Here is an 18,711-nt window from a genome sequence, read left to right as displayed (position 1 = left end):
CTTCATTTTACCATGTTATTTTTGAATACAGTAAGACTCAGTGTTTATTTATTTATTTAGTTAGTTATTTAAATTGGGTGTGGATTTGGAGCCCATAACAGGCAAGTTTATTAATAACTCCATTCAAATTATTTTAATAGGACTCCACACTGTAAAAAAAGGTTGTTAAAAAAGTTTTATGGACTTAAAAAAGTTAAGGCAATCAGCTGCAAAGCACTTTTTGAGTAAGCTCAACAACAACAACAACAAAAATACTGTGTTGGGTCAGCCTACAATAGGAGTATAAATCAAAATTGAATTGTTAAGTTGAACAAACTTGAGACTACTTTTCAGATTTTGGAGCACAACTAAGCTGAGTCAACTTATAACCTAAGTTACCTCAACTTTTCATAAATAGTATAAAATGAGTTGATCCAGCTCAAGGACACGGAGAAGGGAAATGCTCATTGTCTGTGATATAGAGCACTTTACAGCGAAAGCATGTAAGACATTGAAATGTTTTTCACTGTTGATAAGTACTTTGGGAATATTTGCCTATTCGGTTTGACAACTGGTCATCTAGTGACAGAAAAAGTGATGCTTCTGTTAGTAATCACAGTGCTTCTGTCCACAACAATAATGTACCTGAAGCAGTCGTTACCTAACTGAGGTTGGGGTGGCAGAATTCAGGGAATATTTCTGAAAGTTTCTTTATGTAGTCGAGGAGCAAGAGTGGAAAAGATAGCGCTGAAGCAGGTGGTGGAAGCAGCATGTGGTCAGAAAAGCGACCATATACAGCATGCCTTAACATTACAAAACATTTTCTTTTAAAAACTCAGGTGCCAAAGAGGTTAAATCTGTAGTAAGGTGTTAATGCTCTTTTACTTTAGTACCATTTGTGGCTGGTGTTAAACTACAGTTTAGCTTAGTTACTGTCAGATTAATTGAAAGGAGTAGATGTCTTTAGTTGTCTTATTTGTCTTATTTCTGCCTGGCTTAGATGGTAGAGCACCTTTTATAGAGCCTGCAACATTAGCTAAGTTTGTGATTACCTTTTAAATGCCTGGGTCACTATGAGCCATAATAACCTGCTTCCACAATAACAGGGTTGCTTTTCTTCTTCTGTTGTTTTTTTATAATAAGGAGCAAGTTCTGTTATCATATGTCTTATCATATGATTTATAGAGTAATTTAAACTCTTAAATTGTTTGAGCTCTCCTACTTACCCTTAGCACCACAATCTCTCAGAAAATTGTTGTTTCTCATCATCCCTGATGTTCTTGAGGGTCAGTTTTGTCCCTATGTAACTTTTTCATAAGCCCACTAGATGGATGGTGAAGGAAAGCTAAGCATAAGGGAGGCAAATAATCAGGCAGCATAGTGCTTTACTAAAGCTCAAGTCATTCAGTAAATGAGATTCTCCTGGCATTGTCAGTACAGAAGGGTTGCCTTGCTATCGATCTGCGTCACTCACCTCTGATGAGTGCTAATCAAAAACCTATCTAAAATCTGCCTTCACTTATTAGCCGTCAAATTAGGAAGGAGGAGGAGGAGGCTGTAGGAGAGTGAAGTAAAATGAAAACGGAAACAAAGCAAAGCGATCGAGTCGAGTTGAAAGAAGAAAGGGAGACAGACAAAAAGGGATGGGTAGCTCGAATGCTTTAGTCAGTCTAATCATATAAATTACAAAACCAGTTGATGCAGTCAGCTTTGATTGGCAGGAACTTCAATGATGTCAATACAGATCGTGTTGTTATATAATAAAAACATGTCTTTTAGACATGGCAGTTACATTTGTTATCAAGTTCTAGTTATAAAACTCAGTCACTATCATCACCCTGCAGTCAGAACATCCTAGAACAAGTACAGCTCTTATATAACTGCAACGGCAGTAGAAGAAAATGGCAAGGACAGTAAACAGAAGGAAAGAGAGGGCCATTTCCATGACCCTCCAACCATTCCATAACTTTTTCTGCAGCAAAATATATGTGACCGTAGATACATAGTAAAAGGAACAACATGAATGTACATGCACATGGAGACACAGTGTCCATAGAGAGCAAACAGGAACAGCTGTCAGACCTTCTTTGCAGCTTTAGAAAATTTGGACTCCGTTAAATGTCTGAAATGAACCATGTTGAACTCTGTGTCTACTGATTCTCCTCCAGGACTGGCTGACTAAGTTTGGCTACCTCCCGCCCCCTGACCCGGTGACTGGTCAGCTTCAGACCAAGGAGGCTCTGACCAAGGCCATCAAAGCCATGCAGAAGTTTGGAGGGCTGAAGGAGACTGGAGTCTTAGGTATGTGACTGTGTTTGTTTCTTAACAGATGGAGGGAAAATATGTTTAAAAAAAATCATTATAAAAAACAATCCAGAAAAAATAAGAAAAATAACACTGACAATAACCTCAGAAATATCCATAGACATAACTTCTTGGACTTTTTCTGAAGCAGAAAACAGTAGATACATAAATCTGTACTCATTTTACTGGTAGCAAAAGACAATTTGTCCAGAATGATGTCCAGAGGATCTTTTATCATTATGGTGTGAGGTGATTTGATACAGCAAAGATTCTCTCGCACAGGCCTGCCTGTTAAAGCAGAAAGGGGAAGATTTGACTGGTCTTTCAGCATTTTATACCTCTGTCCTTGCAGCCTGACAGATTCTGAAGACTGACAGAGAGCGTATTGTAACTCCAGGTCTGTGGATATTTGAAGAACCTCTTTTCCTGTGTCCTATTATTAGTTTCCAACAAATCTAACTTGAGGGGAATAGACTGTATAAAGCTGGGACACCTCACCTGTTGCTCCAACAGTTTTTGTTTTTTTTGTTGTTGTTATTGTTGTTGTTGTTTTTGTTCTTGTTTTTTAAGGATTCAAAGGCATCAGACAGGGTTTTTGGCTCAGGCTGAGAAGATGTTGGTGACCCTTGTACAAGCCACCTACTGAGAAACAGGCAGCTGACCTCCAGTGACGGATTATACACAGTGTCATAGCTATAAACAAATACAAAGCACATTAATTTAAATCAGCCAGGAAATAGTTTCTTTAGTGAGCTATCTGAAACTCTTCCACATTTAGTAGTTGTGCAGCGTCCAAACTTAGAAAGGATGTTTGACATATTAACAGATTGGTGTCTCAGGCTAGGGGAGGGGTTTTCTTTCACCTTGTTTGTGTTTGACCTGAGTATTCAGTCAGAAAGAAGCATGTTCATAAACCTCTACAGAACTTTCCATCTGTTTAACAAAAGTTATTCAGAATCTGTTGGTTGTGTTTATATAAAGATTATGTTTCAAGGTTGAAGATGATGGACAAGCTGGACATTTTCATTTCCACTAGGGCCACACAAGGATTACTATATGCACTGGGGGAAGATAAAGTCTTTGTAGTCTCTTTGGACTGTAATCAATGGTATTACAAGATGTTATGCATTAAAAAGGTTACTAAATGCTTCTTTTTTTTATCAAATCTCTTCTTTTCTCTAGATCAAGCCACTCTAGGCCTAATGAAAACACCCAGATGTTCACTGCCAGATGTGACTCAGGCGGAGGGGACAGCGGGGCGCAGGAAACGGAGCCTGACTCCTCAGAGCAAATGGAATAAAAGACATCTGTCCTGGAGGTAGAAAACTGTACTATGTACTGTATGAACTGTAATATGTTCATAAGAATTAGAATTAAAAATTAGAGTTATATACACAATTTCATCTCCAGCCTTTTCCAGATTCAGTCCAGCGTGTCACATCAGCATGATGCATCATCAATAAGAAGTTAAAACTGAAGATTTTCCCCTCATTGGTTCATCTTTTGATTGATTAGAGAACTCTTCCGTTCTCTTCATCAGTGCTGGCTCAGAGGAAATACATTTTGTATCTGTGGCAGACCACAGAGACCTGTGGTAAACAGCAAGCAAGCCTTTTTCTTAGATGTACGGATATCTCCCCACAGGATTCATCATAATATTTTTAAAAAGAAGTGTTCCTTGAAAAGATTTAAGATGCATTCATTAAACTAATTGATAGAAAATTAAATGACTTTAGCATACATCTACTTTAACTAAAGGAATTCTACACTTGTGTGGATCTAATACTGGTTTATCTCAAACTGATTTCTTAATTATTATGGATTCAAAGGATGACCCAGAGTTGTAGTTAAAACTGCAGCACAACCGTTCTCTGTTGTCATCACAGTACTTGGTTGCAAACCAAATGCTTTACAGCTAAGTCAAAGAGTCCAGTCATAAGAAGTTATTGTAGCTGTTCATTTGTAAAATTTAAAGGGAAAAACTGTTAGATGCATAAAGACCATGTTGACCAAAAGCAGTGTGTATGCTTTCTCTTTTTTTTTATAGTGACTGCAGGGAGTAATTTAAAAGATATCTAATGATGTTTTGAAACACTTTGAATCCAGCCTTAGCAAAGCTGCATCCATTTGCTTCCTCTTGTTGTTTAGTTGCGACTACAACTGGGCAAGAAGTGGTTACTTGTTGGACAGGTTGGCAGTACATCACAGCGCTAACATAAAGACTAACCACCATGTACTCTCTTATTCACACTTACATCCATTTTATAAAAACTAATTTACCTAACATGGATGTCCTTGGACTGTGAGAGGAAGCCACCGCACCCAAAGAAACACATGTATTATTTGAGAGATTATTTGTTTAGTACGAAGCCTCACAACCAGCTACAACTTGAACCCAGTGGGCCGAGCTAAGCTGTAGCCAAGGCCTGGTTGTCTATTATTGTGTAGCTTCACTTGAGCAGCTGCAGGGAGCAGGGTTTAGAAAGTGTTGATTGGTAAACAAAAAAAATGCTTCAGTATCCTTCTGGGATAAGAGTTATCGTTGACCTTCCAGGCAGTCTCACAAAGGAGCTTCTTCTGTCTTTCCTTCTGCTCCTACTCGTTAATTTGCCATGTCTGCCTTCTGACCAGCTCAAATTAAACTTGGTGTTTGACAACTAATCAATAGCTAGTAACTGCATGAAACTAGATTTATATTAGCATTCATCAAAAAGATTGCCTTTGACAGATAAAATGGTAATCTGATGACTATCTAGGGAACCAAAGGTAGTATTAGACGGTGAGAGAAGAAGCGGAGAAGGTAAATGAAACATGTGGTTGATTTTTTGATGGTTAAACATATTATCAGGGTTGATAACACTGAGCAGCCTTAGGCTCTTGTGTGGGCCAATATGTGTGCGTACACACTATGAAATACACATGTGAATAGGGAAATAATCAAAACCATCACACACAAAAAGAAGGTATTCTTTCAGCTATGCGTATGAGCTGCTGTCCTCCTGGTGGGCTTTAACTTTCATTTTCTTCTTTGTGCTGCTGCCAGTCACACTCCACTCCTGTCAGCTCACTCTGGGCTAAAATAAGACAGCTGTGTCTTCAGTCCGGTGAAATGCTTTTTGTATTCACAGCACCCAGATTTGTACAAATGTGCAAACTGGTTTGGTTTAAGAACTGGGTTAAAATCCATAGAGATTTTTAAGTAAATCACCATGACAAAGCTCTGATATTCTGCCTAGATTGGCCTTCATTTTCATTCTTTCCAGATGGTTTTCTTCTGTTTTCAGTGGATTTTGTAGCCCTTACGCAGTCACCCTCTCAATACTTAGTTTTATAATGTAATATTAAACAGTGTTCTGCCTCAACAGAATATAACAAGGCTGACAGAACGGACTGAAAAGAAATTAAAGTGGAGCAATGTTAATGAGTCAGGTGTAACCTGATAAGCCTATTCAACATCAGCAAGATCACACAAAATATAACTATTCATGACACTGTAACATACACATTGTAGCAGAATATGAATTTTAATCGACACGTGGAAAGCCACTCTACATAAAAAATAGATTATTAATGTTTTATTAATCACACATATAGAGCAGAACAGTCATCAGCCCTGCACACATTGCAGAATAAATTAGGATAAACCCTAATTTTATGCATTAATGTTATTAAGGACCAAGCCAATAACAATATCTGTACCAATAACTATATAACTTTATTGCCATTTTTTTACATGGTCTTCAGGAATAGTTTCACAGACTCCTTGAAGGACTCTTCTTTGGATTTTTTCTGCCTTTTGTTCAGTTCTATGTTAAGTTGATCCCATGCTGCTTCAGTAATGCTGAGGTCAAAGCTCTGTAGGGAAGTCATCACTCCATAAGTCCTGGTACCACTGATTTTCAGTCCTGTTCTCGTGTCTTTGTGCATACCTCAGCCTTTTCTCCCTGTTTCTTTTCCTTAAGAACGGCTACTTGACAGCCATCTCTCCATGGAGACCTTTTCTGATGAGGTGTTTCTTGAATATGCTGCAAGTCTTTAGGGTTAATACCTCTTTGAGAATCACCTTGTTATTTATACGTATTAAATTATATAAAACATTTCTATCTTTGGCATTTTTAAAGATGTGCATGAAAACGATAGAAGCAAATCGTGGGTATTTGTTAAAGGCTGCTAGTAATGCAAAAAGATACTAAATTGGTTCTTTGCTAATCTGTTTATATGTGCACATAGCACTGGTTCATCATGTGTTTTGTGTCTCATTAAAAAAGAATAAATTGTCCAAAGAAACTTTTGAAAGACCTTTAGAATAGCCTAGAGAAGTATTGCTCAAGACAGCTTTAGAAGATTACAAGATTCTAAATATGAATAAATGAGGGCTGGTCCAAGACTTCTGCACACTCATAAAAATGTACACAAAGATGCTTATAGATGTTGCACCAATTTATGTGAATGATGGCTTTCATAACACCGCTATAACGACAATGATGGCAGCAAATGACGTAATTGGGTTCACTTTTGGAGCAATATGATGAATGATGGAGAATTCACAGCCAGTTAAATACAGATGGGGTCACATGTTTTTCCTTTATGGTCCACAGAGATGGACAGCTGGCTGTGCCTCATAATGTTTTCTTTATCATTAATATTTTTTATTGAACGTAAAGTTAAATCATGTTCTTTGACTTTATGTTGCTGTTTCTATCTATTTTATGTGAACTTATTGATAGTGTAGAAAGTACTAATCTTTTAAAAAACCACCACCTTTTCTCTGTAAACTCCCCATTATTAAACATTCAGTGAACATAATATTAGTTTAAAAAATCAAATTCAAATTACCTGCAATATGCTGCCAAGCTGCCCATGGCACTGATGGGGGTCTCTAAAGTCTCGGCTTTACTTATGTCCTTTCAACAATTGCAAGGATATCTAATGTTGGGCACAGCTGGAGCATGCAGCGCTTTTTTACAGTCTTGGCTTGCAAAAATACATCACATAGCAGCATGGATTCTCACATCATCATCATTATACTGCTTGTTCTTGGTGTGTAGGGCTATTTGGCTGGAGTTCAGTACCTTAATTCCTGATTTCAAAGAAAGCATGTGTTTCTAAATTTAATGACATTTGACTTGGTCGTCTTTGTGTTATCATCTGAACAGACTGAAAGGCAGAAAATCTGCACTGAATATGTACCATCACAGTTTGTACATTTATTTAACACGTTATTAAACTTTCTTTTTGGTTAATAATACAACAGTATAGCTGATGACCTACAACCTTAGTGTGATCAGTACTGACAGAATGAATAGACAACTGACACTAATAAGATTAATTATAAATCTTGTTTGGACTGCATTGCCAAGTATAACAGAGCTCAAATACTAATCAATCTTGCTTTTTTTAAATTGTACTTTCTGGTAATTTTGGTCAGAGTGGAATTTTGAAAGAATATGTGTTAGATTCAGGTCTGTAAGAGAGCACAAACAGCGTTAGTAGCTCTAAAAAGTAATTACTGTAGAGTAATTGAACACAAAGAACTTGTGTTTCCACGGGCTACCATTATGCTTGTCCTTCCAGTTGAGGACTCCAGATCAATCTCTAGACGTTTTCAGTACTTAAACAGAACTATAACTTTCATTTAGTTTCCCACAGAGACAGGAGCTTCCATGATCCTTATCGCTTACCGTAAAATAGGATTCGTTATGGGAATCCCTAATCAGGCTAAGGTCTTAACCATTATCTATGACTGCATAATTGAAATATCACATTTACTTACAGTAAGACGCAAAGATTCAACCAGTCCTTCCTGATTTAGCTCACTACTGTATGACTGACAAGAGGCTGACTGGCACTTTATGCTTTGCCCTTCTTGTTCACACATGTCATTTACATCATTATGTTCTGACTATTTGCTGAGTGGTGAGTGTCAGTTATTCCACAGAAAGGAAGAAAGAATAAGTGGCTAGGCTGAGTAGCTATTCATTGTAGGGACTTGGATTCAAGCAATGTCTGTTTCCTCAGTAGCATTCTTTATTTTCTTCTTCTTTTTTGTGATGTTGTCTATGATCGTCTTGGCCAAGGCTGAGCCCTTAATCCCAATTTAACTCCAGCTTGCCTTTTCCCTTTTTCCTCCTGCACAAACAGTGATACAGCACTCTGCATTTGCCCAAGTATGTCCCAGACTTTAACAGCCTGGTTGTGTAATGGCTCACTGTTAGCCCATTACCTCATATTGTTAGTCCATTATCACAGCAGACAGCCTGGCAGTCATTAGCAACCCAAATGATAACTCGTACAGACAGGTGAGGCAAGCTGAGCATGGGGGAACAAAGACTGGAAGAATGATGAGAATTTAAAAAAGAAAGAATGAAGCAAACATGAATCTTTTCTTTTGAAGTCTATAAAAACTAATGAAAGTTTTACTTACTAAATGCTGGATTGCACACTTAAGTGTACTCATCCATCTCCACAGACTTGGACTGTTATCTTTTTAATCACGTAAATAAACAGAGTGTAGTAGCCTTGGAAATCCTCAGGTGTAGGTCCACAGCACTACTATTTGCAGTGTTTCGTTATTGTGTTCACTTTCCCTGTTTTTTGGGAAACCATCACTGCAAAGCCAGTGAGGGACATTTAAAAACCACGAGAGACATTTTAAAGTTCAAGGTGGTCTGTAATGGAAGCATTAAGTCGTAGTCGTAACTCAGCAGCAGGAATTCATCAGAGTACCAGAAAAACGCCCTTAAATCACGATGAACATTTAGTCGTACAACATCTGTAACCGAAGGCCCTGTTTCAGCCTTAAAAGTCTAAACAGTAAATATACAAAGCTGCTAGATGTAATGTTCAGGTATATCATGACATGATAGCAGGTTTTACATTTTGTTCCTATAGCATCATAAGTATCTGCTGTTGACTATAAAGTGATAAAACTTGGTTCAATCTGTTTGCAGTTCGCAGACAACAAACAAAACATGACAATCTGACCTACATGACAAGATCTAAATATATTCATAGGTTGTGTAATGTAAATTTTATAATCTGGATCATTCCACAGGGTCACCGGATCCCGTATCCAGTGATATACTTCACAGTTACAAAAATTTGAAACCACAAATGCTAATTACACATTCACAATCTCATGTTAATAATGAAGGGGGAAAAAGACAATGAGTAGATTCATGTTTTGCATGTTGTGCAATGCTCTGCATTGGGTTAAAGCTTCAGTGCTGCTAACCCAAATCACAGGATCACTAGAACCACTTGCATATCCTCAAAGTTTCAAATGGTTCAAGTGCAATAAATTGTGCTTTAGAAGTTGCTGTTTTACTGTGTTATTTTAAAAATTCCACAGCAACGGCCCTACACCCTACACCAGGGGTATGCAACTAAAATTTAAAGAGGTCCAGTTAGAGAAAAACTTTTCGAGCCAAGGTCCATGAGATCATAATGATATATATATATATATATATATATATATATATATATATATACCTGAAGTCTGACAGAAACACAGAGGTAATTATTAAGAATGGCGACAAGAGAATCCACTCAAATGCTGAATTCTTTTAATGTTTCTGAAGAAACTTGTACTTTTCATTATTCTGAAACGTTGGTTTCAGGGTTCTTCTGTCAGAGACAAAAACAGCCTGAACATCATTGTTAAAATGTGTTCCAAGATTATTGGTGTCCATTATCCGTTATTGGTGGAAATTGTGGGAGTGGTGTTGCTCAGTTTAGCTCATGTGCAGCCAGCAAAAAGAACAAAGAAGAAGAAGAAGAAGAAGACTGTCTTTAATATCCACACCAACCTCTGCTATCTACTGCACTGTCTCTTTTTATGTCTCTCTGACATCAAAAATAAATAAATAAATAAAATAAAAGCCATGTTTGCTATATTGCTGTTGGAACAGAGTTCAGAAGCGATCACTGAACTCTGTACTGCCATCTGGTGGATGTTTTGCCCTACAAAGATGCCAACCTGAAGCATGCAAGGAAGTGTGTGGGCAGTAACTAATCACATTTGAAAGAGATGTACCATTTGTGTATAAATAGGAAACATGAGTGAGGTTTAAAGTATCACACACAGCTTTGCTTCACTAAGAGTTTGTTTGCTTGTCCATTTGTGTAATGATGTTGTTAATGGTGGCTCTTAAAGACAGTCAAACCAAATCACTATCTGGGGATAAATAAAGCCGCCTGAACTGAATAGTAAAGCAATTTTTGATAGAGCCTTAGATTGTATATAAATGACAGAGCCACGTAACATAAACCATTAGTTTGTTGCTGACTAGTTTGTAGCTTCTAGCTCAGTATGTTGATCATTACTATCTCGTTTTACTGAAATACTGAGAATCTGTCATATTATCATGAGTTATCAATCATGATGCAGCCATGCAATAAAGCATAGCTTTCTTTTTCATGAAGCTTGTTTTCTCCAAATGGGACCATGCTGCTCAAAATCAATGTGAGGCTATATTAAAGAAGACTCCAAATGAATAACTGAGATTACAATCTAATTAGGAAAATGTAATAAGTAATAAGCCATGTTAGAGGCATTTACATCACACAGGAATAAAATAATCAAATACCGCTGTGCAAATTAACAGATTTATCTCAAACAATGAACACATAAAAACTCTCTTCAAATATTAGAATTCTGCATCTAATATTAAAAAATAATCAAATCTTTATACATAACAATATAGGATTTTGAATTATTTTAGTTAATTGTCTGGTAGTAATTTTCTGAGCTGGTAATGAAAAGCCAAAAGCCTTCTTTTACACACTTATGACTCAAATTTCAATTTATTTAATCTTTTTCAGTGATTGATCTGTATTATCATGATCCAAAACCCATTAGAAGTTTGTTGATTTTACTCCTATTCCCCCTTAATTTATGATTATTCATCTGCCTGTTACCATTTCAAGCCCCTTATCTTGGAAATTGCTTGATAGATTCTTTAAAAATGCTATAATACTGTCATCTTATTAGGGACTTTTTAACCATATTTCAAACCATCATCACAAAGCTAAGCAACAGACTGGATAGACAGACAGTGAAGAAATGCAGCCGGAAACTACAGAGAGTGGCAGGAGGATTTTTTGGAGGGAGGACAGACTCATGCACAGCCTTTTAATTTAGAGTCTTTCATCTTCAGCCTGATTGACATGGCCTGTGTGTTTCCAAGTCTAGTATGAGCAATTTATGGTAATTCAACAGCATGAGTTTCTGCCATAGTTTTATGTATGTGTGTGTTTCATTATTTGTTTCACTACATGTGTGAATGTAGAAATGCATATGAGCATATGAATCACCATCGTCATATGAGCTTTCAATTTGCAAGGAAATCAGCAAATGTCCATGGAGGGTAGCAAAGGACAGGAAGTGAATATTAGGTGTGTTTGCATGTTCTTTTTAGCATCGCTTTTGATGTCAGAACATGCCTCTGTGGAGCAGTGAAACCACAGGAGGTAAGAGCCTGCTGAGGGGATGAAGGCAAGGGACGGCAAAAGAGTCTTAGAGGTTTCTTCGTGTTTTTCTCTCCCTTTCTGTGTTTCCTGCCATCACTCTATTCTATCTTCTATGCCTCTTTCCATCTGAGTAATCACTGCATACGAATGTGGAAAGGTTTAGAGGAAGTACAGGGAAATTAAAAGTCAAACAGGTGAAATGTAATAGGAAATTGTGTCTGTACGTGCATGTGGAAGCCCGTGTCTTTTCTGCATCATCTAAAGTTAACACACATTGAGAATGCATGCAGTTTCACATTCACCTCCACCGAAGCCTAGTTGGCTCTGACTCATTTGTCAAATGAAGGTGGAAATCGTGTCTTGGAATTAAGTAGGTCAGGAAAATGAAGTCAAGCTTAATCAGCCTTCTGCCTGTCCAGCTAATTTTAAGGTCTCTTTAATCAGTTTTTCCTGGTATGTGTTGGGGTAAGCAAGATGGTTTTTTATCTGGCCCCCTCACCCAACATTCAGTAGCTGTTTCTCCACAATGGGAACCTAATGACCCAGAATGTAAAACTTCCCATAGCTTGACATTATTAGAACATGTAAGCCAAAGTTGGTCCGTTCTGCTATCATGTTGTGGTCTTCTACGAGGCCTCAATCCTCCATGTTCTTACAGTTTTTTTTTATTTATTTATTTATTTTCTACTGGGGTGGAATCCACTGTCAGACTTGAAATTTTCTTTTTTTTTTTTTTTTTTTTTTTTTTTGGGGCAGTTAACGGTTTTGAAGAGTTCACCTATGCCAAAGGTCTGGAGACTAGTAGAGTTTTGGTATATACATGTGCATTCAAGGTCATCTGTAAACGTAGTTAACGCAACACTTATTGTGCTTGTGCTTGCAGCCCCATCTCGCCATACTCCCACCACCATGCTTTATACTTTTTACTAGAAATTTTTTGAAGTAACTTTCTAAATTTTCTAAACTTTCTAAATTTCTGTCAAACATTATCAAAATTATGTTGGGACGCTATGATGCTGAAATGGTTTGAAAACTGACGAAGCCCTTGTGCCAAATATATACTTTATAAGCATTCTCATGTAATCAGACTATGTGGAAATGACAGGTGTGGTTTAGTGTTTTTGTTTGATTGTAATAAATCAGCTCACCAACATTTGAAGCGGCACATTAATGAAAATATAACTGGTTTTTCTTATGAAAATATCCATTGTCTGGTTATCATTTCTGCACTTATGTTCAGCACAGACTGCCCTTGTTATCACTGGAGCTTGTTTGGGCTATACTGGTAATTTGTCCTCCTCTGGCATAATTTTGGGAGCACACCTTTCAGCTCCAGTTCTCAGTGTTAATTTACTTTTTGGTTGGGCGAAGACATTAATTAAAAAAAGCCATAGCACTACTAATGTCTTGTTTGCTCTACCTTTTATAATTAAAAACACTGTATCATCATCATGCTGCAAGCAGATATACAGTACTGTTCTAATGTCTTATGGTATTCCTCATTTCTTTACATTTTACTTCGAAGGAGTCCGATTATCTCTTCACTATATTAGCAGTCTGTTTTAAAGACACATGATTTGTTCCTATTTCTTAAGCTAGATGTGAAAAGGGCTTATAGCCAATTTCAGAGTCAGACTATAAGGTTTTCAAAAGCTTGCTTTTGTGTTGCATCGTTCACTTTTTGTAAGACAATATTCCTGTGTTCAGGACCTTTAAAGCCATAGCAGGTTGCATGATGTGCAGCTGGAGCTTATAGTAGTTAAATAAATATAGAGCCAGTATATCAAATACCAATACATATGCTGATCATTTATGTGGGTTGCATCTTCAAATTGCTAAATCTGAATGAATCCTTCAGATTATTCATTAGTTCAAATCCAGGATAGAATTAGGGCAAAGTTTCTTAATAAATAGACACAACTGAACAGTAACCAAACAAAAGAATTAATACAAGAGTGATTATTTCAGTACATTGCTGGGAAATTGGGAAAGCATTGTTGCTCCTATGAACATTTAGCTAATATTTGTTTCCTGAACAGACCATGGTTTCTTTGCTAGCTATTCAGTTGGAGTCCGGAACATTTTCACAAGCTTCTTAAATCATGTCCTTCAAACTGATAATTACTGATAACCGCTGAATGAACCACCTGAAGATCTATAGCCTTCACTTGTGATAGAAAACCAACGTTTAAAATCTCCTTGTGTGAACAAGGCTTAACATAACAAAAACTGAATAGATTGAAAAGAAGTATTAGCCAAAACTTGGTGTATCTTAGCATCGTATCCAGGACAAATAACAGTATTTAAAGCAAGTGGACATTATCTGAAACAGATTTTGCTTTAGACTTGATACAGGACCGAAAGAAGAAAGCGGGCCTTTGGTTGATCCATCTACTGGTCACTAAAGCCGCATGAGAAATGGTCACCACTGAACGGTGGCTGTCAAGAAGCCATTCTTAAGTAACAAAAACAGGGAGAAAAGGCCAAGATATGCCAAATAAAACAAGAATTTGTAAAATCTTAATGATTCCTTCCCAGAGCCTGGACCTCAATATTATTGAAGCAGTGTGGGATCATCTTGACCCAGAACTAAACACAAAACAGAAACCATCCAAAGAAGAACTTTGTAAAGTCTTTCAAGTAGCCTGGAGAACTATTCCTGAAGAATATGTGAAGAAATTACAGGATAGATTGTCTAAGATGTCAAGCCCGGCTCGTGAGGGTTTGACAAGAAGGAAGCGAGACAACAAAGGATGCCAATTAAAGTATAATTTATTTAAAGAAAGTGACCAAATTAAATGAACGGAGATTAACAGTGTATCCTATGTGTATAATCTGTAGCATCAGTAGTGTATGGGAGTGTTGGTTGTGGGAAGGTGTTGTGTGTGAAAGCTAAAGTGGACAAACAAATGAGTGCACAAACAAAGGAAAAGGAGTGCTGCAGGTGAGTGGGCTGGCACGAGCAGAGCGAACGCAGGTGTGAAAGGCCTGGTATTTAATCCCAAGCAGGCCACGCCCCCGCCAGGTAGCACGGGAGGACAGAGGCGGAGAGAGGAGGAGGCAGAGCTGGAAGCAAAAGTTAAAGCCCCCAGAAACAAACAAAATACAGCCTGCTCTGGGGTTGTCACAAAGAGTTAAAGCCACGTTGAAGAAAAAAGGTGGGCGTAACAAATATTGACTTTCAAGTTTGTTAGAACTGTACAAACTCTGTTTTTGCTTCATATACAGTTTATCTGTGCACATTTCATAAATCACTGCACTTCTTTCCTGTTCGGGGTAAATTAGTGATGGCTGAGTATTGCACAGCTTTGTAACTGGCTCTGTGGACTACTGAAGAAAATGAATATCGCTAAATTTTCAGTTCAGATTTCCATGCTTCAAATTTCCCACCTCTCTCTTCATGCACAAGTGTCATGTATTAAATCATAAATCTGTCCTGCTCCGTTTCTCTCATGCACCTTGTACCAACTTGTCTGTGATAGAAGCACTTTATAAAAAGCTTGTTTAACAGAGAACATTTTTAGTAGCTTAGGAAAAGGAGACCCTATCGTAGATGGAAATGTGTCTGTGATCACTGATCCCTCTGAGTGTGGTAGCCTGAGAAAAAACAGAAACGCTTAAACAAGGAACTCGTTTTTCTCTCTGCGAAGAGATTCTGACTCGAGCTAGAAGCATGGAAGATGAAACCATGGGGGAGCTGTCAGAAATACCTTTGCAATCACAGCTTCTTACTTTCTCTTTCGCTTACTCCAACAGATTATGCATGTTCTAATTCATTTTAACTCCAATTGTCTTGTTTGTTTCATCATTTCTACAACACTGGTTCATCATGTCTCCTCTAGTCTATAGATTAGACATCCATCCTGTATCACCTGGTAAAACATATTTAGAAAACAAGGATTAAATGTGAACTTTTAGGCCGTTTAGGAAAAACTGATTCTTGTTTTGAGGCACATATAGCAACTGGCATCAGCATTGTCTGTTTCTGACACCTATACCGCATTAACAAACACACTGCTATCCTGCTTCACTCAGCTGAATAATAATTTAAGTTGTTTGTAGAGTGTAAGCACTAACCATCAAACCCTTTTTGGGAGCTGGCAGAAAATACTGAACAGGCAATTCCTCCTGTCCTGCTGTCTTATAGTTCACCAAGCTGAGGCCACTTTAGACTTTAAGTTTGCTTTAATAGTTATTTAAACAGTAAAAAATAGATGAATAAATAATAGGAATCATAACGGAAATTGTCTACACTGGAAAGTGCATCATTTTAAAGTCAAGTGATATAGGGCGATGAACTGCCCAAACAAGGTTTTTCCAACCACAACAAAGACTAAACAAGATATAAGAAAAAACAAATAATGAATGAACTCTTGAAAATATTGCTATTAACCCATGTTTGAACCAGGGAACCTCGTCTGGTAAAATGGCAAAACAAGAAAAACAAAAAATAAGAGGAAGAAGTTTCAGTCAGATATGTGTCAGCACTGTTCATTATAAAGTCCTTAATCATAAAGAATTCAACTATACACCAAACAAATGCCAAAGAGATGATTTGTTTGACAGAAACTCTGCTTTTAGATGTCAGATTCAGTGAAAGAAGTAAAAAAAAAAAAAAGACAAAACTTCTATAAAGATTGTTTGTAGTGACAGAACTTAAGTCTCTGAGCCTATTTGTGACCTCAATTTTACCATACTTTTCAGTGAGAGTTTGACAGTCTGATAACTGGATCAGCTTGTCTAGAAGGATCAAAAATAATGAGGTTTTTGTTGTGGAACCACATTTGTATTTGCACCAATATAAAGTTACATGGAAAGGAGAATTATAAATTTTAGTACTAGTTGTTTTTGTGATTACAGAAGCTGTCGGTATTAACATGTCCAATCTTGACTGATTTTTACTTGAGATACTAAGACATACATCCTAGGCTTGTTTCCTCTCTACTTTAAACTGTTTGTATCTTGTGGGAAATATAATAATAAAGACCAAAAAGGAAAAAAAAAACTTGAACTTGGTGGCCGCTAACAAAAATTAATTCTGTGTTTGTCTTGCATCTGTCTCTTCTCTGAGGTTTCACCCGGACAGTAAAAGTCAGTCTAACGCTGATTTTTATCTTATCTCTTGCTCTGCCATGTTCTTTCTTTCTTTTCTTCCTTTCCTCCAATTATTTCATGATTTTTTTGTTTGTTTGTGTTGTTGTTATTTTGTTTGTTTGTTTGTTTGCAGAATCAGCCATAATACACATCCAAAATGACCAGGACATGGATATTCAGTACCTGGTACAGTACCAGTCCAAAGTTTGGACACGCTTTCCTATTAAATCCAATACTTTTGACTGGTAGTGTATGTGACATGGTGCCCTAAACTAAAGGCAGCTGTGAGGTGATGTTCCAGGTTGTAGCTGTGGTTTCTCAGCCTTTGGATGCTACAGGGCAATGACAGCGCCAGGAATGGACATAATGAATGTCAGTGTGCAGTCAAAACCAGTCAGACTCATTGAGTTTAAAGGTTGGAAACTTTAGGTATATTCCTTTAATTTAATTAAAGTTTAGTTATTTAATTAAGAGTATTAAGAAACTGGTATTTCCCATAAGACATACATGCAACAGTTCTGTTCCTTCCTCGTCCAAAAGATTGCATATAACCTGTGCTGCATATGGCTTAGGAAAATCCATGTCCAGTAATATTTTAAAAACTGACCTGCTGCCTAGGACACATGCTGTTCAATATGATCATGTCTTATTTTTATGATTTCTGTCAGAGCTTATGGTTCTGGAAATATAATGCATTATATTTCCAGTAACTGCTTCACAGTATGAACCACTGCTATGATATGCCAGTTGAATGGTTTTAATGGAAAACAACAATGGGATATGAAATGAGAGGTGATGTAGTTTACACTTCACAGAGCTAAAGTGAGCTTGGAGAAATGTAAACTACAGCCTATGTGTTACAGGTTTTATGACTCTAATTTTTTTTCCTGGATAGTGTGAGTCTTAATCCTTGTAGAAGCATTACTTTCAGCTGTTTTGTTTAATTATTACAGGTTGGTTAAGTTCAAACAAAGAGCATGGTTTGGGTTTAAAATAAACCCTTTCATGATGCTACAAACACAATAGTCTGAAAAAATAGTTATTTATCTTACTTTTTCTTAGTTCAGCAAAGTTCTCCTGGTATCGATGACACAAGCAGACCTGCATTTCTGTGCAATTATTCACCCAAAGAGCTTAAACTATCAATTGGTATTGCCACTTTTATGCTGAAGGTGGCATTTCTCGAATTCAGTGTTGTGTCATTTGTCAACATGTGTGAACATAATTTTTTTTTTCTGTTAACTGAGATTTAGACATTAATTATTTTTATTATGTTTTCACCATATTTGTTTGTCTGCTAGTGACATAACACAAAAAAGATAGATTCTGATTAAATTTTCAGGAATTGTCAGAAATGCAATAAAGGAACCAGTGATTGCATATTATTGCGACTGGATCGAGGAATGTTTTTTAAAGGATTCTTTACTATTAATTTTGCCATTAAAGCCTCTAACTCATCAGATAATCCCCAGAAACACTGGCAAGAAAAAAAACCCTCAAGATGACATCATGGTAGGTCTTATAATCCAACATTGTTTGACCCAGATCAATTTTGGCCTTTTGGGGGTTTTTATCAGATGAGTGACCCTTTGGCTAGGTGGTCTGTGCTCTCTGAGTGCTTCTAGTTTTGAATATAATATTTGATCCAAACTTAAAAATTATGCAGTAGTTTTTATACAAGTGCCCTTCTCCAGTTCACAAAATGATCCCTTTATATGGTCAAGAAAATTGATGTACAAAAGAGACATTCAAAGCAGATCTTTTTGGCGATTAGACTGTGATGAATCATCTTGGTGACATGACGGCAGTGGCATAAATACAACCCACCGGAGTTTAGACGCTGCGGTATATGAGCAGAGTAAG

The 18,711-nt window shown here is 37.1% G+C and overlaps 1 protein-coding gene across 2 annotated transcripts in view; it reads left to right on the top strand.

Annotated features, from left to right (window-relative positions):
- LOC121629519 (matrix metalloproteinase-17-like) overlaps positions 1 to 18,711 on the top strand; it is an 80,433-nt gene that overhangs the window by 28,249 nt on the left and 33,473 nt on the right. For both annotated transcript variants that reach the window (XM_041969133.1, XM_041969134.1), the window contains exons 2-3: positions 2,148 to 2,280; positions 3,466 to 3,601. In XM_041969133.1, coding sequence (XP_041825067.1) covers positions 2,148 to 2,280; positions 3,466 to 3,601 — 269 coding nt within the window. The remainder of the gene's footprint in view (positions 1 to 2,147; positions 2,281 to 3,465; positions 3,602 to 18,711) is intronic.

Source organism: Melanotaenia boesemani, chromosome 19 (genome assembly GCF_017639745.1).
Source record: "Melanotaenia boesemani isolate fMelBoe1 chromosome 19, fMelBoe1.pri, whole genome shotgun sequence".
NCBI lineage: Eukaryota > Metazoa > Chordata > Actinopteri > Atheriniformes > Melanotaeniidae > Melanotaenia > Melanotaenia boesemani.
The sequence above is the reverse complement of the archived record's forward strand: the minus strand, read 5'-3'. Positions and strand labels throughout refer to the sequence as shown.